Source organism: Carcharhinus amblyrhynchos, chromosome 11 (assembly GCF_965287045.1).
Source record: "Carcharhinus amblyrhynchos chromosome 11, sCarAmb.v2.hapA, whole genome shotgun sequence".
NCBI classification, from domain to species: Eukaryota; Metazoa; Chordata; class Chondrichthyes; order Carcharhiniformes; family Carcharhinidae; genus Carcharhinus; species Carcharhinus amblyrhynchos.
This window is the reverse complement of record NC_137334.1, coordinates 70,303,486-70,328,222: the sequence shown is the minus strand read 5'-3', so window position 1 is coordinate 70,328,222 and position 24,737 is coordinate 70,303,486. Positions and strand designations below refer to the sequence as shown.

Genomic DNA, 24,737 nt, shown 5'->3' with positions numbered 1-24,737 from the left:
TGTGTTAATGATTACCTCCGATTGTAAATTCCCCTCTCTAATTTCTTAAAAGCTCTACCAACTTCCCCTTTTATGTATCATCCTCTTAGGATGTTTACTTGGATGTCGCGGTTACAAGCTCACCTGAACAGTTATTTGCAGCTAACCTTAAGCTCACTTTTGCACTGAGCACAGTCAGATTATTCAGTGAAGTCAATGTTTTGAGGCACTTCATTCATTTGTCATCGGTTAATGAAATAACCAGATAGGGTGTAGTTGGAGTTTGTTATCCTAACTCCAGCCAGATGTCCTGGCGTTCAGCAGCTTTCACATTTTCACAATCTACGGGATACCTTCAGTCTCTGAAGAGACCCCATTTTGGAGCTGTGCCGATTTTAGCTTTCCATTCCAAAATCTGTCTTTAAAATTGCACTGTAAGAAATTTTGAGTTTGTCATTAATTTGTGAATGGATAAATGGTTATGTAAAATGGGATTATCAATCACCAATCTGCCATCTTCCCCCCTCCCATCCTGCACTTTAAGAGGTCAGTGTTTTCTACTTCTGCAGATGCACTTGCACCTCGATGTACCTTGGAAAATAATGGTTGTTGCTGTAATTGTTAGACTTCACATGGCACCCACTTTCTTCTCTTCCTATTTTTCTAAGTGAAGGGACAGAGAAAAGAACTAGAAGAACTGCAAGGCTCTTGAGAGAATTTATTACAGCATAATGTCCCCTTCTGACCATAACTCCTGGCAAAATCTTGCTGCATTTCTTTTGGAAGTTATTTTGAGAGTCTGCCCTGATTAGAAATATTGCACCTCTTGGGAACTTGGCCAATATTTATCCTTCACTCCATATCATGGATCCAGGTTATTCAGTCATTGTTACATTGCTGTTAGTCGGAGTTCATAAATTAGTGTTGCATTTCCTACAGTACAACAGAGATGACACTCAAAAAAAGAATTGGCTATAACACGCTTTAAGACAGCTGGTGGTCAGGAAAAGCACAATTTTTTCTTTTGTGCAGTTCAGTTATTAGAACTGCATGAACACAAAAGGAGGTAATCAAATTAGCTCCTTCCAAAGACAGGATGCTTGATAGAATCTGATATTTTTTTACCTGATGAAATGAAGTCACAAATCTGAGAAAAATCATAAATAGTGTGAAACTCCAAACACAATCTGGTATTAATTCCAGGATATGGATATAACTGTATAAAGTACTGTCCTATCTTGTCTGGCTACATTCCACACAACAGTTGCATGGCTGCCAGAGCACAGGGGTTATCTTGTTCCACAGGGAATTTCATCATATGCGCGTGTATTTAATCATGCGTTACTTGCGAATGAGATCTGTATCTAACTCTTTTTTCAAGAGTTCATTTGCAAAGATGAATTAATATCGTTGGGAATTTATTCCACAAATCTAGTTAGAGGCTCAATAGGTGAAAATACTATTAGATCTTAAGATTCTTTAGCTTTTATCATGTTGTATTTATCTCCTATTATCTCATAATGGAGAATACAATTTGAAGAATCTGAATATATTTGTATGACTGATGTCTTGCACTACTTGTACGTTGTGCTGTTCTGTTGGAAGTGCATGATAGGCTGAATGGGAGATGTGGAAAGGTATGGTAAGTAAGGTGAGATGCGACAAAATTCCGAATCCCCGTCCCAACTCTCAATACAAAGTGTGTTCAAAAACTGCTCAATCTCTCAGAATCACAGAATACTACAGTGCAGAAGAGACCCTTTGGCTCATCGAGTCTGCACTGATGCATGAAAAGCCCTGACTTGCCCACCTAATCCCACTTTCCAGCACTTGGCCCATAACCGTAAATGTTGTGGCATGCCAAGTACCATCTCCCTCAGGCAGTGCATTCCAGACCATCACCGTGCTCTGGGTAAAAGGTTTTTCCTCATCCCTCTAAATCTCCCATCCCTCACTTTTTAACTTGTGTCCCTTCGTAACATACCCTTCAACTAAGGGGAACAACTGCTCTCTATCCACTCTGTCCATGCCTCTCACAATCTTGAATACCTCAGTCAGGTCGCCCCCTCAGACTTCTCTACTCCAAAGAAAGCAACCCAAGCCTATGCAATCTCTTTTTATAACCTCATTTCACTGCTGCAGTCATAAGAAATAGGAGACTCTCACCCATTACTTTGGGATGTATTTGATGCAAATCGCAGAGCAAGAAGGAGAGTGTACCTTCCAATAAGTAAATTTATAATCCATGTTTGCTTGTTGGGGTATTTGTTAGGTGGTGCTGATTTGATACATATCCAAGGGAATATCCTTCGATGTTCTTCCACTCGGCTTCTGAAGCAAAAGTAGAAGATTGTCAGAAACCACAATTATTCATTTATCCAGTATCTTTCTTGTTTCTTGTGGTTTACGTACTTTGTGTTTATCTCCCTTTTAAATCGCGTTGCTTCCTTGCCTCAACAGTGTACAGTTTATATTGTATACTACACAAGGTATTTATCCTAATGCTTTTTGTAACTCTTAGTTTATGTTTCATTTCCAACAATCATGTTGCACCAAATATTTCACCACAGGAAAGGTTTGCATAATCAAATGTCACCCAAAAGAATTCTCTGAGACACTGTTAAGAGGCATTCACTTACTCACTGTAACAATAACAGGCTCAGCAAACAAAGAACCTAAAATCCTTTAAGTAAAGTGAAGTTTATTTCTTAGTCACAAGTAAGCTTACATGAACACTGCAATGAAGTTACTGTGAAAACCCCCTAGTCACCACACTCTGGCATTAGTTCCAGTACACTGAGGGACAATTTAGCATGGCCAATGCATCTAACCAGCACATCTTTGGACTGTGGGAGGTCAGGTCCCTAGAGCTGTGAGGCAGCAATGCTAACCACTACCACCATGCTGCCTTTTTATAAAAATCCAAAAAATCTTGACAGCAAACCTTGTGTCCCAGTTTCTCTGATTCCTTTCCCTTTTAGAACAATGCTGCATATAAACCTCTTACTCCCCAAACATCTTGATTACCAACTGTCCAGATGGCATTCTCTGTTTTGAATGTGGTGTAAAGGAACAAAATGTATATATGCGCAAGCTTGTCTCTTACAGTTTCTGTCAGCAACCATCACACTGAGGCTCCACAAAAAAATGCACTTCTTCATACAGAAATCACTTGCATTTATGTAGTTCCTTTCATGGTTTTTGGCGATACTTCAGTGAGTTGTTGGCAGGTTTCTTGCTATGATATCTGCAATCACAAAAGCAAACTTGAACAAATTAAGGTTATCGCAGCTGTATATGAATTAAGTGTTACTTTGAAGGAAGAATGAAGAGGATCTGGATACTTCCCTAGTGCTTGGCTAACATTCTTCCTTCTAAGTAACACTGCCCATCTGATCAGCCAGCAGTGGCCTTCGTTTAAATTCACATTGGCAAGACTACAACTGGTATTCAGTGAATCTGTTACAAGATTGGATATTCTGGATGATCATGGCACGCTTATCCAAGTTTGGGGATGTGTGGGTTCAGGTTGTAAATAAAAACAGCATATGGAGTGGATAAAAGCAAGTTTATGCAATATTGCATTTTATTTCAAGAGATACAGAATAAAAGTGTCAAGATGTGCTGCTTAAATTGTTTAAAACCCGAGTAAGATCACATTTGGAGTTTGAACGCACCACAGTGGAAAGGATGTAGGATGGAATTCTCCAGCCACTTTCACCTCAAAACCCACCTGAGGTCAATGGACCTTGATATGGTCCGCCCCCAACCTGCTACAATTCCTGTGGGGTGGGGGGGGGGGGGCAGGATGGGAGAATTCTGGCTGTAGAGTCCGACGATGTGCAGATTAGGTGAATTGGCCATACTAAATTGCCCCTTACTGTCCAAAGAGATGTAAATTAGGGGGATTACAGGTTTACAGGGATGGGAGAGGTGGACCAGGGTAAGATGCTCTTTCAGAGAGTCAATGCAGACACGATGGGCTGAATGGCCTCTTTCTACACTGTAGGGATGCTACGATTCCGTGATTTGAGAGTGGAGGATGGACAGTGCAAATTCACTACAAAGCGGCCTTGCATGAGGAAACACATGCTGGAAAAACATTGATAAACTAGGACTGTTTTCAATCAAAGAGAATCGTTGAATCTTACAATGCAGAAGGAGGCTATTTGGCCCATCAACTCTGCACTGACCACAATTCCACCCCATGCATTTACCCTAGCTAGTCCTGCTGACACTCAGGGGCTATTTAGCATGGCCAAACCACCTAACCTGTGCGTCTTTGGACTGTGGGAGGAAACCGGACAACCCGGAGGAAACCCACGCAGACACGGAGAATATGCAAACTCCACACAGACAGTTACCCAAGCCTGGAACTGAACCTGGGTCCCTAACACTGAGGCAGCAGTGCTAACCCCTGTGCCCCCTTGCCACCCTAATCAAAGATGTTCGAGCAATTTAACTGAACTACTTAAAATTACGAACTGATGGTAGAAATGGACTGTCTCCAGTGGATGAGCAATTGAGTGAGGGGACATAGACAACAAATTAAATGGAAGAGATTTAGGACAGTGTGAGAAATGTTTAACACTGAGGGCTATGAGGCAGGCAATGGCATCGTCGTATTATCGCTAGATTATTAATTCCGAAACTCAGCTAATGCTCTTGGGACATGGGTTTGAATCCTGCCAAGGCAGATGATGGAATTTGAATTCAATAAAAAAAATCTGGAATTAAGAATTTACTGATGCCCATGGAACCATTGCCAGTTGTCAGAAAAACCCATCAGGTTCAAGAATGTCCTTTAGGGAAGGAAATCTGCTCTCCTTATCTGATTTAGCCTACACATGACTTCAGAGCCACAGCAATGTGGTCGACTCTCAACTGCCTTCAGGCAACCAGGGATGGGCAATAAATGCTGGCCAGCCAGCGACACCCATGTCCTATGAATGTATAAAAAAAGAAGGAATGCGCTACTTGAATTAATAAGTGAAGAAGATACCATGGGGGTAATTTTAACTCAGCCTGCCCACTGGGAAACTGATGAGGTTGGTTGAATACTGGTTTCACATCCCCTGTATTATTCATTGGAAGAAGTCTTACAATACCAGATTAAGGCCCAACAGGTTTATTTGGTAACAAACACCACTAGCTTTCGGAGCTGCTCCTTCGTCAGGTAAGTGGGAATTCTGTTCACAAACAGGGCATATAAAGACACAAACTCAATTTACAGAATAATGGTTGGAATGTGAATCTTTACAGCTAATCAAGTCTTAAAGGTACAGGCAATCACTCCACTGTCATTGTCTGTACCTTTAAGACTTGATTAGCTGTAAAGATTCGCATTCCAATAATTATTCTGTAAATTCATTTTGTGTCTTTATAATACCCTGTTTGTTTGTGAACAGAACCCCCACTTACCTGACAAAGGAGCGGCGCTCCAAAAGCTAATAGTATTTGCTACCAAATAAACAAGTTGGACTTTAACCTGGTGTTGTGAGACTTCTTACTGTGTTTACCCCAGTCCAACGCCAGCATCTCCACATCATGACTATTCATTGGAGTCAGCACAGAGTTAAGTGGAGTGCAAAACCGACATTCCACTCCATCCCATGGGTTTCCTTTCTAGAAGCAGTGAGTTTTGTTGAAATTTCCTCCCATGTCAACCTTTAAGAGTTGGGTAGATATGGATCTGAAAGAAAGGTTGGGCTGGAGATATGGAATGAGGCAGTCTGATAACATTATGTTGACTGTTTATCCATAGTATAAATAACAGCATGGACTCATTGGGCAAGATAGCTTTGTTCTCTGTTGTAATTTCTGTGTAACATACTAAAGTTTATGACTGACTACTAATTTATTAATAAAACAGCAAAAGGTGACAAAGACAATTTCTGTACTAACGTTGGGTTCTGGTTTACATTCACAAAGGATTGCAGTAACCTTTAAGATGAGAGTGCCGCAGTATGAAACAGATTTGTGAATATAATTATTAGCCCAGATTTTCTCATTCGTGATGGAATAGGATCACTTGTCAATGACCACATTTTGAAACTGTCCCTTTACGTTTGGTATTGGAATATTCAGATCCCAGCTCCAGTTTGGATCCATCGAGGACTGCCTAGGGGAGGCTGAGTGGCAAAGTGCATTACCGCCCGCCTGCAACACCCCCCCCCCCAACAAGGTTATAGTTGTGGATAATGGAAACTTAAAAACAAAATGTCGAATCGATAATCTGCGCTGAAACAAAATGAAGTTGAGATGTCAGGTGACCTCTCGTCTACCACTATATATGAAATTACACAAGGTTGGAAGTTAGCCTGTTTGTCTGGACAGGACATTAGAAATCAAATTACCTTTTGGGACATTCCATTGAGAAGATATTAAAATGCAACAGATCTTTCTATAGATACAGTAGCTGCTATTGTCCAGATACCTGCAGAAGCGAGTGCACAATGGATCTGCAGAATGAAATTCCACAGAATGGGTGTGAGGAGGTCCCATTCCATTACAATGAAATGCAAATGGCTGAAAATCAAATTCTATTGTGTGTCAATGCTTACATCGTCAGTAAACCTTTGCCTGAGTAAAGGAACATGTTCCGCTGGCAGAAACCAGCATATGACGGGGACATTTATTGACACACATCATGAGTGTTAGTCCCTCTGGGAGACAAGGCCAGAGGGAAGAAATCTTCCCCAGCAAAGGACACACCCTACCTAGAATCCACTAACAGGCAGAGATGTGGGCCTTGCCCACATTTTGAAGAACAAAGCTAGACCTTCACTGAAAGGGCTTGTTTGCACCTTGGGTGGAGCAAAGCCAGAAACCTGCAGCTGCAAGTAATAAGCCATTGGAAATTCATGGCCAGAAACTTCCAAGCTCAATTTCTTCAATAAACCATAAGGGAATAATCAGATCTGCAACATTTCAAATTTCCATCTTTGAAAACTCAAATATAATAGCTAAGGTCCGGACTTTAAAAATATCTGAAAACATGGTACTTTTGTAACCATCTCTCAATAAAAAAAATTTGGAATTAAGAATCTAATGATGAAGGGAAATTATTGGAGAGGATTCTTTGAGACAGGATTTATTCCCATTTGGAAATAACTGGACATACTAGTGAGAGACATGTTTTTGCCCAGGGGAAGTTGTGTTTCATTAACTTTGATTTGAGTTTTTCGAGAAAGTGACAAAGATGATTGAGGGTAAGGCAGTGGATGTTACCTATGTGGACTTCAGTAAGGCCTTTGACAAGGTCCCTCATGGCAGACTGGTGTAGAAGATGAAGTCACATGGGATCAGAGATGAGCTGGCAAGGTGGATACAAAACTGGCGCAGTCAAAGAAGACAGAGTAGCGGTGGAAGAGTGTGTTTCTGATTGGAGGGCTGTGGCAAGTGGTGTTCCTCAAGGATCAGTGCTGGAACCTTTGCCGTCTGTATTATATATAAGTGATTTGGAGGATAATGTAAGTGGATTGATTAGTAAGTTTGCGGACAACAAAGGTTGGTGGATTTGCAGAAAGTGATGAGGTCAGAGGATGCAGCAGGATGTAGACCATTTGGAGACTTGGGCGGAGAGGTGACAGATGGAGTTTAATCCAGACAAATGTGAGGTAATGCATTTTGGAATGTCTAAAACAGGAAATATACAGTAAATGACAGAACCCTTAAGAGGGTTGATAGGCAAAGGGATGTGGGTGTACAGGTACAGGTCACTAAATGTGGCAGTGCAGGTAGAAAAGGCAGTCAAGAAGGCATCCGGCATGCTTGCCTTCATCGACTGGAGCATTTGAGTTTAAAAATTGGTAAGTCATGCTGCAGCTTTACAGAGCCTTTGTTAAGCCGCACTTGGAATATAGTGTGCAATTCTAGTCACCACACTACCAGAGGATATGGAGGTTTTGGAGCGGGTACGAAAAAAGATTTCCCAGGATGTTGCCTGGTATGGAGGGCATCATATATGAGGAGAGGTTGGAGAAACTTGGTTTGTTCTCACTGGAACAACGGAGATTGAGGGGCGACATGATAGAAGTCTACAAGATTGAGAGGCATGTACAGAGTGGATAATCAGAAGCTTTTTCTCAGAGTGGAAGAGTCAATTACTAGGGGGCACAGGTTTAAGGTGTGAGGGGCAGGTTTAATGGAGATGTATGAAGCAGATTTTTACACAGAGGGTAATGGGTGCCTGGAATTCATTGCTGGGGGAGATAGTGGAAGCAAATACGATGTTGAGTTTTAAGGGTGTCTTGACAAATACATGAATAGGATGGGTATAGAGGGATATGGCCCCTGGAAGGGTAGGGGTTTTAGTTAAGTTGGGCAGTATGGTCAGTGCAGGCTTGGGAGGTGGGGCGGAGGTGGCGGCCAAAGGGCCTGTTCCTGTACTACAATTTGTTTCATCTTTATGAAACCATTGTTGATTGTCAGAAAAACCCATCTTGTTCACTCATGTCCTTTAGGGAAAGAAATCTGCCATCATTTTCTGGCCTGGCCGACATGTGACTCCAAAACCACAGTAATGTGGTTGACTCTCAACTACCTCTGAAATAGCTGGGCAAGCCACCCATTTTCAAGGGCAAATAGGGATGGGTAATAAATGCTGGCCAGCCAGTGACGCCCATGTCCCACCACTGAATAAAAAAGTAAAAATGTGTTGTGTGCACATGCGCATTTGTGTGTGTTTTGGCAAATTCATTAGAGTGCTGAGAAATAAACATTTATTTGTTTTTATAAACTTTTGAGAAAACCAGTCTTTTTCAATATTCTTGAGTCAGAGCACCCTTCCTTAAAAAAGAAACACATCTATCCATGACCAGTCATGAGTTGGAAAAAGAAGGGGGGAATCAGCCTTCTCTCTGTCCGCAGGAGATTGACAGAAGCAAATCCACTACTCTTCTTGGTGTGAATTGAAGACAAACTCCTTAAGGCCTGACTTTTTTCAGTTCATTGAATTGCAGAATTATAAATTCATTGTCACTCCTGACACCACTCACTTCCCTCTGTCATGTCTGACAATGTTCACCTTTCCACACCACCTGACTATGCTCAATACAACCACCCCCTCCCAGATCAAACCCCTGACACTATTCATCACTCCCTCCCTCTCCCCCATTAATCCTCAACATCACTCACTCTCCCAACATCAGCTGGATAGGATGGGGTGACGATTGTCGAGGATATGGCAGGAGGGTGAGGTTGAGCATTGTAGGGGCATGGGAAGGTGCTGTCAGAAGTATGGCGGTGTGGGTGGTTGAGCAATGTCAGTGGTGCAGGGTAGGGGTGAGTACTGCCAAGGTTGTTGGAATGATGAATGAGAGGGTAAGCGTTGTGAGGGTGTGCCCAGGGGTTGGTAATCATTGTCAGGGGCACAGCAGCGGGTGAGCATTGTATTGAGCAATGTGGTGGGGGCGAGAGTGGGTGCATTGTCAGGGCTGTGGGGGGGTGCAGTTGAACAGTTTAGGGGGTATGAATAGGGGAAAGAATTGTTGAGGATGCAAGACTATCATATGGTTTGCAGAGGGTGCTGAGCCTTGTTAGAGCATAGGGGATGTTTTTAGGCTTTTCCTATTCAGTTCCTATTGTTCTGCACCTGAAATTAACCAGAGGGAGGACTGGTTAAATACCTGAGGAAGTACAGTGCATCGAGCTCAGAGTTGGAGGTCTTCTCAGTGTCTCAGGAAGAGTAATAGCACCCACTGGAAATTTAAACTTTCCTAGTAATTATTGCGCATGTGCAGGGGTTGAAGTTCCAGCATTTCTCAAAACACAACAGGTTTGAATATCTGAACATGTGCTGCTGTTGCCAGCAGATGGTTCGACCCATTAAAATTGTAGTGGAGTTTTAAGACACCAGATGGAGGGATTATTTTGTCTCTGCTGTGATTTATTCATAAAAATGTGTGAAGTACTTTGTTTAATATGTTTATAGAAGAAGCACTTTGAAATAATAAAACGTCTCTAATGCATGTAATCAAGTGTATTTTTTCCAAGCTACTCATCAATAAATCTTAAACTGTTCAAGGAACCCTGAGTTGGATGAAATTCATTTCTTATTAAAACAGTTCCAAACCCTTTGATTTACGAATCCCCAAAAATCCAGGTGTTAAATTCCAGTCAGTAAGAAGAGTGTAATTTATTGGACTTTCCTTTGCAAGCACTCAAATCAGTGACATGTTACAGGTTTGATTCAACAGTTGGCAGTAGTCATAGGCAAATCTTGTTCATATTATAGTTATCGTGGAGGCAGTAGTATAGTGGTATTGTCATTAGGTAAGTAATCCAGAGACCCAGAATAATGAATGCTGTGGGAATTCAGTTTCAAATCCCACTATGACAGATGGTGAAATTCGAATTTAATATAAAATCTTGAATATATGAAAATAAGAACTAGGAGCAGGAGTAGGCCATCTAGCCCTTCGAGCCTGCCCTGCCATTCAATAAGATCATGGCTGATCTGTTGTGGCTCAGTTCCATATTCCCGCCCTCTCCCCATAACCCTTAATCCCCTCACTTATCAAAAACCCATCAACCCGCGTCTTAAAAATATTTAGCGAGGCAGCCTCCACCACCTCAATGGGCAGAGAATTCCAGAGATTCACCACCCTTTGAGTGAAGAAGTTCCTCCTCAACTCCATTCTAAACCGCCCCTCCTTTATCTTGAGGCTGTGCCCCCTAGTCCTACTGTCCTTTCTGAGCGGGAAGAGTCTCTCCACCTCTATCCTATCCATCCCATTCATCATCTTGTACGTCTCAATGAGATCTCCCCTCATTCTTCTATTTTGCGGCCTCGCTCGTCCAGAAACCATGAAATCCTGCCTGAGGTCAATGGACCTTCCCGTTATATGCCCCTTATCTGCTCTGATTCCTGTGGCAGATAGGGCAGTAAAATTCTGGTCTAAAAGTCTCATGATGACCATGGTTGATTGTCATAAAAAGTAATCTGGTTCACTAATGTCCTTACCTGATCTAGTCTACCTGTGACTCCAGGCCTATAGCAACGTGCCTACATGTATGGTCAATAAATGCAGACAGAATAAATAAGAAGAAGTCTGAAAAAAAAATCATGTTGGCTTTCAATTCAGATTCATGTTGTGGGATATTCATAGATACACTCAGCTGTACAGAATCTAGGACAAAACTTATCCAGTTATCCTGTTAATTCAAAGGCCCAAGTTTTCACTCCAGGGCCTCAGGAATTCCTAGCTCCGTGAACCCTGCCTTTCGAAAAGGTGACCATGAAAGGAAATGTGCTCCAAGGATACATCAAAGGCAAACAGGAACAGACAACGTTTGCTAGTCTTTCCAATGATAATCACATCCCGTGAGCAATTTTTAAAAAAATGCTGTGTTTCCTTTATCTAGCTCCATCTCAAATTGTTACGCTGTCACAACTGGGATTATTAATTACTAACTAGCGAGAATTTTTAGTCTAATTTATAACTGGAACTTAGGTTCATGATTTTGAGGGTTAATCCTTAAAGATGCAATTTCCTTGCTCTCACCTTGAGAGAGGAAGACTGACTGATGCCATTGAGACAAAGAGAAGATTGGTACATTAATGAGTTCACCTGGAGAGTTAATGAACCAACCATTGAAACTGTTATCCATAACCATCTGGGACAACAGATAATTTGTTATCTCATTTCAGTCTTCCAGCAGGTATTCACACATGAGATGATGGGAGGAAACCCTGTTCTTGCATACAAAGTATAATACATTGCGTAAACAATATGGAGTTTTCTGGTAGGAAGTCGTACATTGGACAGCGGAAGCTGCGTAATTGGCATGCTGTACTGGCTAAGTTACAATTAATGAAAGAGTCGAGATCAAAGTGACAAACTTTCTGTCTAGGGAGGCTGCAAAGAGTACTGAGGCACATAGTAAAAGTCAGTTGTGAAGACAGTTGCAAGAGATAAAGCTGGCTGTAAATTACTGTGAATATTAGTCAGATTTCAGCCATGGCTATTCCTGAAATAGAAAGAATATTGAGTTTATGGATTACAAGTAAGATAGCTTAGCAGCTGTTGGTGTTCTATACTACATGGGAAATGTTACAGTGAAAGTTCAGAGCCTAAAATTGACTGTTCAATTCGGGCGGCACGGAAGCACAGTGGTTAGCACTGCTGCTTCACAGTGCCAGGAACCAGTGTTCGATCCCTGGCTTGGATCTCTGTCTGTGCAGAATCTGTGCATTCTCCTGTGTCTGCGTGAATTTCCTCCAGGGCTCCAGTTTCTTCCCACAGTCCGGACGACGTGCTGGCTAGGTGAATTGGCCATGTTAAATTCTCCCTTGGTGCGTCTAAGCAGGCACTGGGGTATGGCACCTTGGGGATTTTCACAGGAATTTCATTGCAGTGTTAATGTAAGCTACTTATGACTAATAAAGAAACTTTAAATGTGTGCTGTGGCATACTAGTATTTTTGAGGTTACATTGATCTCCTCTGACCTTAGTACTCATCTGTACCATCTTTCAGAAGATTTAAAAAAAAGAGGAAGACATGCAGAAGATTACACAATTGTTATTTTCACAATTACATAAAGTTTAGATCCTCCTTTTTTTTTCCTGAATATATGGAAACAGAAGTGAGCAGAAGTGCCCCAGAATAGGGTAGCATAGTGGCACAGTGGTTAGCACTGCTTCCTCACAGTGCCAGGGACCCAGGTTCAATTCCAGCGTTGGGTGATTGTTTGTGTGGAAGTTGCATGTTTTTTCCATGCCTGTGTGAGCTTCCTCCAGGTGCTCCAGTTTCCTTCCACAGGCCAAAGATGTGCGGGGTTGGGTGAATTAGCAATGATAAGTTGCACCTTTAGTGTCTCAAGATGTGTAGGTTAATTAGATTAGCCATGGTAGATATGTGGGGCTACAGGGACAAGCTGAGGGCATGAGGGAGTGGGCTTGGGCAGAAAATTCTGTCAGAGTTGGTGCAGACTTGATGGGCTGAATGGCCTCCTTCTGCACTGTAGGCACTCTATGAAAGAAGTCAAGAAAAGACCAACTGGTCCACTGAGCTTGTGCCTTATGGCCAGGCTTTGGCCCCCATTCAGGCAACAACCCACCAGTGTTCGTTCAGCGAGGGGATCACCTAGAAGAAAGTCAGCAAAAAGCTTTAGGCCAATTCAGAGTAAGAAGTTCTGTGAATTTCGTCTCCAATCCTCAAGGACGATCTGACATTGGACCACAGTACTTGGAAGCTGTACCCTTCAATGTCCGCTTACTTTCTTTAGGTCACTATATTAGTGACACTCCAATGTTTGCGTGATTTCCCTTTTAAAAGTGGAATGCTTTCTTGTTACAGAAATACTCTCTAATAACTTGGGAACACTGAAGCTAATTGATCAATTAGGGTACAATGCCTCTTCCTCCTGTTATTTATTGGTTGTTCCCTCTATGATGGAGGGAAGCTGACGTTTTTTATAGCACATCTCTGAAACGATAGCGCTTCATTAGGTTGAGTTCAGAATCATGTGTAAAAATGACGACATGCATTTAGAATACAAACAGTTAACTCACTTGTACATATTTAAAATATTAATATATTTCCCGAAATCATTTCAACAGAATATGGCACCAATTACATGTCTTTACTGGAAAAGAGTAGCACTGTAGCACAGTGTTTAGCACTGCTGCCTCACAGCAGCAGAGACCCGGGTTTGATTCCCGGCTTGGGTCACAGTCTGTGTGGCGTTTGCATGTTCTCCTTGTGCATTTCCTCCTGGTGCTCAGGTTTTCTCCCACATTTTGAAAGATGTGCTGGTTAGATGGATTGACCCAAACAGGTGCCAGGCTATGACAACTAGGAGGAATTCACAGTAACTTCAATGCAATGTTAATGTAAGCCTTACTTGTGAATAATAAATAAAATAACTAATGATAATCTCCTGTGACCATTCCCACAAAGTCAAGGCAAAACAAATTTCACTCAAAGCATATTAGTGATGTTTGTGGTGATTAAGGCATATTTAAAGGCACATGTCGCATAGCTAGCAATGGAAGTGAGAAGTTTCAGGTGTAACTTTGTTACGGAAGAGTGGCACCAAAAAAGGGGTGTGTGAAATACATGCCAAGCTTAGTACTGTATGAAATGTATCTTTAATGTAATGTCTACTTCAAAGTGCTATGGATGGAGGTTGGCAGCAGATTGATCAAACACTTGACCACAAAGTATAAAGCTGAATGAGGAGATCAAGAAAAAGAAATATCTTGATGGCAGAATTTAAAAACAAAACTACCGCAAGTATTGCCTCATGATGAGTGGCAGAGCCTAAATAGACAGCTTAATATTTGGGCAGCAACAGACCATGAGCTTTTGTAAAGTTCTTTTATTAATGTCACAAGTAGGCTTGCATCAACAGCGCATTGAAGTTACTGTGAAAATCACGTAGTTGCCACACTCTGGCACCTTTTCGGTTACGCTGAGGAAGAATTTAGCATGGCCAATGCGCTTAACTGGCACATCTTTCAGACTGTGGGAGGAAACCAGAGCACCTGGGGAGAACGTGTAGACTCTGCACAGATAGTGACCCAAGCCAGGAATTGAACCCGGATCCCTGGCGCACTGAGGTAGCAGGGTGAACCACTGTGCCACCATGCCACCCCTGAATTGGTTGTGGTTAAAAATGTAATTTGGAGCATCGTATAGAACACTAAATATGAATTATTTAATCAATTGATTGAGCTTGTAAACTCTTCAACTGTGTTACCAAGATATCAAACTTACTGTCATGAAAAAGTTAATATGGTGGTGATCTACTGGTAACAGAATTAGCAGTCATCTGCCTATGCCAGTGTTACAAACTTTGGCGGTATTAACTGAAAGTAGCATTGTGGCTTCTGACAGTTTCATCTGCATTTTCTTTCAATCTTTTGAAAGGTATCTTCCTTCCCCTTCAGGCCCTCCCTGTGGCACCCACTATATAAATTGTGGCGATGTCTAAACCACTAATGAATTTCTGTTCAGTTGATTATTACAGTTGAGTTTTTAATATGAGCTGTGTCACACTTGGAGAATAAACCACCTAACTGCAGGAATGAAATCTTCGTGCATCTTTTTCATAGCAAATCCGGAGCCGCACTCTTGGGAGCTGGTCACCTTTCATCTCAAAACAGTACTTGAGCTGGGAGAGCTGTAGTCATTAAGTGAAAACAGAGGAATGAGGGAAGTTTATAAATCACCTTTTGTTATTATCTGAGCAACTTGGGCAAGGTGGTCAACTATATCATTCCTTTACAAGGACCATTCTCTTTAATGTTAATTGTGTTACTTCAGTGGTACTAGTAATGTTGTTTAGGAAATGCCTGATATGTGATATGACTATTTCTGGCAAATGGGATTTGTCATTTTCATTTTCTATGCTAAGGTTGTAAGTTCGGCATGAACAAACTTGTGCTCTTCGCTATTTTCCCTTTTCAGCCCCAGAATGCTCCCCAGGAGGGCATCACGTTCTTCGGAGCTCTTACCGCAGCATTCACTTTGATTCTATTGAGCTACAGCAGTTTGCAATCCAGGACCTCATCTGTGATCATTCCCTGACACCAGGATGGTACCGCTTCATGATCAGAGATAAGCCAGCAGAAATGCCAACCAAATGTATAGAAGTTAGTAGTATGTGTTATGCTCTTTCCAAACAATACTGCTAAAAGATCAAAACATATTAAAATGCAATATTTGGATAAATCTTTGCAGTTCATATTTATAAATGTTTGCTTTATGTTCAATACTTTTGTATTTAATCATTTTGAGCTTTTATAAGTGTAAAGCATGGGTAGAGAGAAAAATCAGATGGGGAGTACTGCCAGCATGTAAGCAGACCTGGCAGCATTTGTAAGGGGAGAAAAGAACTGATGTTTTGAGTCCAGATGACCCTTGTCAGCTTTGACCAAGAGTCATCTGCATTCGAAACATCCAGCTCTTTTCTCTCCCTAAGCCACTCTGAATCTCCAGCTCCATCTCCCCTTTTCAACCTGCTTCGAGTTAGAGACTTTCTTACACCAAGTGATGCACAGACAAAGGATGTGCTTATGTCTTTTTCCATAACTGCTTTTGTTTCCCTAAAACAGATTGCTAGCGCGTTGCCACAGCCTATAGCTTGGGGCATGCTGTTTTACATGAAGCATGGCTGGCTCACATGTTCTTAGTTGTTGATCAACCTGTTTGGCCATATATAAATACATATTCCATGGCCATCAAGTCCTGGGCTGGGATTTTCCAACCATTCAGACTGGTGGGATTTTCCAGTTCTGCTGACAGCGCACACCCACCGTGGGCTTCCCAATGGTGAGAGGTGCATTCAATGAGAAACCCCATTGACAATGGTGAGACTAGCAAATCCTGCCACCAGCTAATGGCAGGTTGCCTTTGTTGCCACGAACACGTGGCGGGTTACATGGAAAATTGTGTCCCTCGAGGTGGACGTGAACTCGTGACTGGCTGAGATACAGACCACCTCCTGGAACACAAGACTTACCCTCCTTCCTCCTTAAAGACCTCTTCTAGCCGCCTTATCTCCTTAAAAATCATAGAATCCCTACAATGCAGAAAAAGGCCATTCAGTCCATTGAACTTGCACCAACATTTCCACTCAGGCCCTTTCCCAGTAAGTTTGTGTATTTACCCTGCTAATCCCCCTGACACTAAGGGGCAATTTAGCACAGCCAATTAACCTAACACACACACCTTTTGGGCTTTGGGAGGAAAGTGGAGCACCCAGAGGAAATCCACGCAGACATGGGGAGAACATGCAGAACTCCGACAGTTACTCGGAGTTAACCACTGTGCCACCACACTGCCCTCCTTGCATGGCTTTGTTTAAAATATTATTTGATTATGCTTCTGTGAAGTTCATTGGGAAACTTTGCAATGCTAAAGGGCCTAAATAAATGCAAGTTAACCTTGCAGTTGTTGTAAGCTGGATTACTCAATTATATTGAACACCCTACCAATAAAACCTTTCAAACTGAATAAATAAAACGTAATCTAGTGAATAATATGTGAGGGGCAAAGAAAGCTTGTTTTGAGAATAAGAAATAAATTGAAAATATAAATCACTATAGAGAACACTTCGAAAAATTGTCTTTGGAACACAGAAGATACACTTGCGTATATAACTGAATGACCACCCCACCTTTTTTCCCCTCAGAGGAGAAATACAGTTGAAAGAGAATTTAAAACAAACCAGATAACAAAATCAAGAAACATGGATTTAACTCGAGCCAAGAGAGCACATTTTCACCTTTTGTCACATGGTTGTGAAGGTTGAATCAAGAGAAACAAAAAAATCAGACAGGAGAAGCTGATGTAGACAACAAAGCCTATCCAAACTAAATGAATGAATGGGAGGTCAGGCATGTCCACTTTTTTATAATAGCAAGTTACTGCGGATGCTGGAATCTGCAACCAAAAGATAAAATGCTGGAAAATCTCAGCAGGTCTGGCAGTATCTGTGAGGCTGTGGAGGCATTTGAACACAAGAACACAATTTTTTTAAACTGAGGTGTTGTTGGACCAGAAACCAACCTAAGAAATTGAACACATTGGTGATATGTGAATAGGATGTGGAGTCTGAGGGTATGGACAGCAGAGTTTTGAATGAGTTCAAATTTATGCATGGCAAAAGATGAGAGAGGCCTGAGAATATTGAAGTAAACAGATCTAGTGTTAACACAGGCAGAGATGAAGGTTTCAGCAATGGCCCAATGGTATTATTGCTAGACTGTTAATCCAGAAACTCAGCTAATGTTCTGGGGACCTGGCTTCAAATCCCACCACGGCAGATGGTGGAATTTGAATTCAATAAAAAAAAATTTGGAATTAAGAATCTACTGATGAACATGAAACAATTGCTGATTGCCGGAAAGATCCATCTGGTTCACTAATGTCCTTTAGGGAAGGAAACCTGCTGCCTTTACCTGGTCTGGCCCACGTTTGACTCCAGAGCCACATCAATGTGGTCCACTATCGCCTTCAGGCAACTAAGGATGAGCACCAAATGCTGGCCAGCCAGCAATGCTCATGCCCTATAAATGAATTTAAAAAAAGCTGAACTGAAGTGAGGTCTGAGATGAGCGATATTACTGAAATCGAATTAGGCAATCTTGATGATGGCAAGAATAGAGGCCAGAAGCTACGCTTGAGGTAAAATAGGATGTCAAGGAACAGAATGATCTTTTTTCAGCCTTGGAGAATGATCTTATTCAAATAAATTAGGCAATTTGACAAAATGAAAATGAAATATTTTTCTCTTTAGGAAGTGAGGTCACTTTGAAACCCTAAATCATTACAGAACTTGGAAGAGTTAAGTAGGATAGAAATTATAGTCTTGCCCAATATCTGGACCAGAGTAGTTCCACTTATTCCAATTCAGTGAATACAGTCAAGCAACTAGGGGATGGTGTTCCCGTGTCCTTTTCTTGTTTCCATTGCCATCAGAAGTTGTGGGGGAAAGTTAAAAGGAAATTAGAATTTACCTCATTCCTGAGAGGTAGGTAGCTTGGGTCAAGGTCTGAACTCCACCTTTGTCTCCAAGGATTCTAAATACATTGTGGCATGGTTAAACTCTTTACCTTGAAAAATGTGTTACCAGTTATAAAGCTGGAGAAACCATTGCTCATGGATTAATACATTGAACATGATTCATTTATATTTGTCTTCTGTTTAATCAAACTCCCCAACATATGAAATGAACTGAACATAAGCCTTTTACTATTAAGAGCTATAATTTTGAACTTGGCAAATCTATTACTTAAAGTCAAACAGAAAGAAATCCCACAACACCAATTTAAAGTCCAAACAGATTTATTTGTAGCAAAAGCTGCACGTTTTCGGGACAGCCTGTCCCTTTGTCAAGTGGCTGGGAATTTCGGGACAGCCTGTCCCGAAAGCTTGTAGCTTTTGCTACAAATAAACCTGTTTGGACTTTAAAATGGTGTTGTGGGATTTCTTTCTGTTTTACCCCAGTCCAACGCCGGCATCTCCCCATCATGACTTAAAGTCAATACATTGAACAGCACATGGTTCATATATTGTAAATGAATTGAATGCATCACAGCTATTTAGAAATGTTTTGCAAAACATGGTCCTTTATAGTTACAATTTAAATCTTCCTTGTAATATTTCATATCTTCTCAGATGAATAAGTGTGGCACACAAGCTCCAGTTTGGCTCTCTCTTAAAGACTCCAACTCGCTGCCTCGTCCTGGTGAAGTAAAGAAACTTACAGCCTGTGCTACATGGCAATTCTTCATGGGCAGCGCGAAGGACTGCTGTTTATTTCGGATCCCTGTCTCTCTTAGGAACTGTGGAGCCTTCTTTGTTTATTACCTTCAACCTACTCAGGGATGCATGGGTTACTGTGCAGTCGAAGGTTAGCAGATAAATTATCAAATTTTTGAACCTATTGAAATATCCTGTGAAGCCTTTAATACATGCACTCTTACAGAGCTCATTGTATATTATATACATCATTGCTACCAATTTACAATCAGCTGAGCAGACACAGCCATAATAGCCTCACATAAAATTAACTAATGTTCTTTAAATGAAACAAAGATGTTTTAATTGTAAAACATGGCTATTGGCTGCACGCTCAGTCGTACAAGATGAGGAAGTGGGGGGAGAGGGGGCGGAGGTGGGGGCATCACTCTGGAAGTACTGCCTGGCAGTGAGAAACAAGGTGCCAGACCAGGTCCTAATTGAAGTCAGCCATCCTTTGCAACCACAGCGTCAGAGCAGGGCATGGGCTGCATTCCAGTAACTATGAGGCTGAAGGTGGCATTAAACTGGTATATGTTTGACTCCTTCCAAACTGGAGCTGAAGATACAGGCAACATTTTGCAGCTTGTCATCTGCAGTTGCATAAGGGAGAGTACTCAATGAAAGGCAACTATATTTCACCCTACAGAAAGTAGCCAACAGATCAAATATGTGGTTTCCTTAGAATTGGGGACCTGCCTATGGTGCAGGGTGCCATGGACTGCACACACATGTCTTTGCAGACACTGCATGCCAACTCCCTTAGCAGTTGCCAAAGACGAAGTTGCACAATAAATCCACTCCATAAAAATATGGAACACAAAGCTAATTACAGTAATGGTGACTGTGAAATTATCATCGATTGTTGTAAAAACCCATCGAGTTCACCGCTGCCCTTTAGGAGAGGAAATCTGCCATCCTTACCTGGTCTGACCTACATGTGACTAGATGTCCACAGTGAAGTGGACTCTTAACTGTCCCCTGAAATCGCTCAGCAAACGCTTCAGTACAAGGGCAATTAGGGAAGAGCAACAAATGCTGACCTTGCCACTGATGCCTGCATCCTAAAAATGAATTTAAAAAACTTACTTTACAAAGAAGCTAAATGAATTCCCCTAATGAATGTGCGCATATCAGAAAGATGAATCTTGGTTCCCTCAAAGAGCAAAGAAAATTAATGCACAGGAACAGGCCCTTTGGCCCTCCAAGCCTGCACTGACCATGCTGCCCGACTTAACTAAGACCTTCTATCCTTCCGGAGACCATAATCCCTCTATTCCCATCCTATTCGTATACTTGTCAAGATGCCTTAAAAGTCACTACCGTATCCGCTTCCATTGCCTCCCCCAATGAGTTCCAGGCACCAACTACTCTGTGTATTTAAAAAAAAATTGTGGCGTATGTCTCCTTTAAACCTTGCCCCTCACACCTTAAACCTAAGCCCCCTAGTAATTGACTCTTCTACCCTGGGATAAAGCTTCTGACTATCCACTCTGTCCATGCCCCTCATAATCTTGTAGACTTCTATGAGGTCTCCCCTCAAGCTTCGTCACTCCAGTGGGAACAAACCAAGTTTCCCCAACCTCTCCTCATAGCTAATGTCCTCCATACCAGGCAACGTCCTGGAAAATCTTTTCTATACCCTCTCCAAAGCCTCCCCATCCTTCTGGTAGTGTGGTGACCAAAATTGAACACTATATTCCAAGTGTGGCCTAACTAAGGTTCCATAAAGCTGCAACATGACTTGCCAATTTTTAAACTCGATGCTCTGGTCAATGAAGGCAAGCATGCCGTATGCCTTTCTGACTACCTTCTCCACCTGCATTGCCACTTTCAATGACCTCTGTACCTGTACACCCAGATCCTTTTGTCTTTCAGTCCTCTTAAGGGTTCTGCCATTTACTGTATATTCCCTGTCTATTATATAGGAAACGCATTACCTCACATTTGTCCAGATTAAACTCCATCTGCCATCTCTCCACCCAAGTTTCCAACTGATCTATATCCTGCTGCATCCTCTGATGTTCTTCATCGCTGTGTCGTTTTGTGTCGTCAGCAAATTTATTAATCAATCCAGCTACGTTTGCCTCCAAATCATTTATGATTATGATTTATGATGGTAACACCTCATGCAAGCTTGACTTCCTATTGGATTTAAGGCTGAGTTCATTCAACAACCACAGGCCAACTAGTTTAGCTTTGGTGGAAAAGATTTTAGAAGTAAAATCCGGGGCAAAATGAACAGTCACTTGGACAAGGATGGGTCAATTATAGAAAGCCAGCTGTGTCAAAAGCAAATTGTATTTATCCAACTTGATTCTGTTTTTCTGATGATGTAACCAAGAGGGTTGATGAGGGTCTTGTGGTTTGTGTGAAGTGCATGGACCTCAAAAGCATTTGATGAATTGCCCCATAATAAGCTCGCTAGCAATGTTGAAAGTCATGGATTAGAAGGGAGAATAACAGCATAGCTACAAAGTTCACAGAGTGACAAGAGACCGAGAGTTGTGATGAGCAGTTGGTCTTCTAGACTGGAATAAAAAGAGAACAAAAAACAAAGAACAACCCAGCACGGCCCTTTGGCCCAACGAGCCCACGCTGCCACTTCAACAAAGCATTTTTCTACACCTACCCTGCCCCGTGTGTATGTGAATGGTACCCCTAATGTAGCCAGATCCAGGGCAGAATAGTGTAGGGTCAATTTGGTACACCAATCAGCCTAAGTGTACAGTAAGGCCCACAAGGGATCAGTACTAGTTCCTTGCTTTCTTGATCTATATTAATGACCTAGATTTGGGTGTGCTAGGCGTGATTTCAAAATTTGCAGCTGACATAAACATGGAATCTTTGAGAATCGCGAACAGGATAGTGAAAGATGTCAAGAGGACATTGACAGGCTGGTTCAGTGGCAGATGAAATGTAATGCAGAGAAGCATGAAGTGATTCATTTTGGTAGGAATAACAAGGAGAGGCACTAGAGAACCAAAGGTACAGGAAGAGAGGTGCAGGAATCGACAGATCTGGGTATACGTGTGCGAATTAATATATTTGACGGGGCATATTGAGGAAAGACATACCAGATGCTTGATTTTTAAAGGGGCATTGAATACAACTGCAAGAAAGTTATGGAGAATGTTTATAAAACACTGGTTTGGCCTAAACTGGATTGTGTCCAATTCAGAACAACACATGATGGAAAGGATTTGAGGCTTTAAAGAGGATGCAGAAAAAAAAAGATCCGAGGTGGCATGGTTGCATAGTGGTTAGCACTGCTGCCTCACAGCCCCAGGGACTTGGGTTCAATTCCTGGTTTGGGTCACTGTCTGTGTGGAGTCTGCACATTCACCCCGTGTCTGTCTGGGTTTCGTCCAGGTGTTCTGGTTTCCTCCCACAGTGCAAAGATGTGCGGGTTAGGTTGGCCATGCTAAATTCCTTGTAGTGTTGGGGGATTAGTGGGAAAAATGTATGGGGTTCCAGGAATAGGGCCTGGGTGGGATTGTGGTTGGTACAGACTCGATGGGCTGAATGATCTCCTTCTGCACTGTAGGGATTCTATGGAATGGTTCTAAGGATGAGAAACTTCAGTTAAATGGATAGATTTTGGAGAAGTCTGTGTTGTTCTGCTTAGAAAAAATGGTTAAGAAGAGATTTGACAGAGATGTTTAAGGTCATGAAGATCTGGACAGAGTAGATAGAGGAAGGACCAGGAGTCAGAGGACACTGATTTGAGGCAAATGATGAAAGAAGCAATTGTGACATGAGTAAAACTTCTTACGCAGTGAGTGGTTAGGATCTTGAATGTACTGGAATTAGATTCAATTGTGAATCTCAGAGCGAACTGGATAAGCACATGCAAAAATAAAAATGCCGGGCTGAGGAAAGGGCCAGGGAGCAAAATCAGCTGAGCTGCCTTTGCAGAGAGGCAGCATGAATACAATGGACTGAATGGCCTTCTCCAGTGTAACTGTTCTATGATTTTATATCCTAAAGACTGACAAATCAATGAGGGATAAAGGCTGTGTTACTTGTTTACTGTGTAACTTCTTAAGTGTTTGCTTGCAAAGTGTCTGCACTGACCCAGATAAAGCAGGATATCTTTACGGCCCCTTTACTGCTCTGTCTCTTACCCTCTGGTTTTGGTAGCTTGTTTTTTATCAATGATGTGGAATGTCCTGTTTGTATAAGCCTTCACAGCTTAAACAGCAGTAGCCTTTCCCTTCCTCAGCACTAGGTTTAATCACAATTCCAATTTGAGGGCATTTTCTCCTGCGTGTTCATGGAATGCTTACTCCTCCATGTCACAGATAATGATTCAGATTTTATGTGGCTGACAATAAAAATCATCACAAGGATTTATTTGTATAAAATATTATAACGCCACAAAACACTCACCTTTTTCTTTTGCTTTGTAAAGTGACCTCTGTTCAGTTAGTTTTCTGCTGTTATTGACATCAGTGTCATTATTTCTGCTTTCATGAATGGCAGATAAAAATTTCTGCAGACTGTGCCTATTGTTGGCATGGAGATTGCAATTCATTGGACTAAAAATTAGTTGTGGACTATTTTCGGGTCTTGGGATTTGGTGTTTGTGACCTATCCAAGCCCATTTGTGTTGAAGTCGGTAGTACACAGTCCTAGTGCTGATTCCTCAACTGCCTGATTATAGCATTGATACAAACAGATTCCATGTTGCTCGCTGCCTAAGCCAGAGACCAAACAGTTGACGCATCTCAGGTTGGGCAGTCAGGCTGCTGCTCTGTAGGCAGTCTGCTCTGAAAGGAAGCTGGACTCAATGGAAGGCTGTCTGTACTGAAAAAGGCTTCACATGAGGGCTGCACAAAGAGTAGAAAGATCCACTAGGTTCAAGAATGTAATGCTGTGGTCTTCGTCACCGAGGCGGACAGGACTAAAGAGGCCATGTATCCCTGTGAGGTCAAGAGGCTCTCAAGGATCATTGTAAGAAGGAAATAGGAGCAGGTGACCAGGGAGATCAGTGCAAGAAACCTGACTCCAGGGGTTTGCAACAGTGCCATAGGAAATTTAATGATCTCGTGCATGGTCAAGTTGATTGAAGACATCTTCAAAGGACTCCTTACCCACCACATCTTCACATTCAGCTCAATGCACCACACCTTGAATCACACCTGTCACTCAAGCATCAGCAGTCCATTGCACTCAGGATTCATGTCTAATATCTGAATACTCTGCATCACCTTCACATAGATCCCAATGCACCTAGAAACCTCCAGCTACTCAGGCACATTGCCCAAACACAGTGGAACACAATCATCGACATTCTTCTCTCCCTCCAGCAGAACAAAGTCTCCTATAACAAGTAGCAGCAACAAAGAACTGGTGGGAATAAGGATGGCTGCATCCCTTGTGCCCACAGTAAGAAATCTCAACCGGGATCTTGGGTTCATGTCACACTATTTGTAACCCCCATGACTTGCAACGTCTCACTTACTGTCCTGTCTGGAGACAATATATATCTCTTTTTAACC

At 42.0% G+C, this 24,737-nt stretch overlaps 1 protein-coding gene across 1 annotated transcript in view; it reads left to right on the top strand.

Moving 5' to 3' along the window:
• The window catches only part of LOC145349754 (von Willebrand factor D and EGF domain-containing protein), a 251,269-nt gene that overhangs the window by 33,460 nt on the left and 193,072 nt on the right, over positions 1-24,737 (top strand). Inside the window, exons 2-3 of the mRNA XM_080198288.1 lie at positions 15,397-15,581; positions 19,111-19,345. Of these exons, the coding sequence (XP_080054414.1) occupies positions 15,397-15,581; positions 19,111-19,345 (420 nt within the window). The remainder of the gene's footprint in view (positions 1-15,396; positions 15,582-19,110; positions 19,346-24,737) is intronic.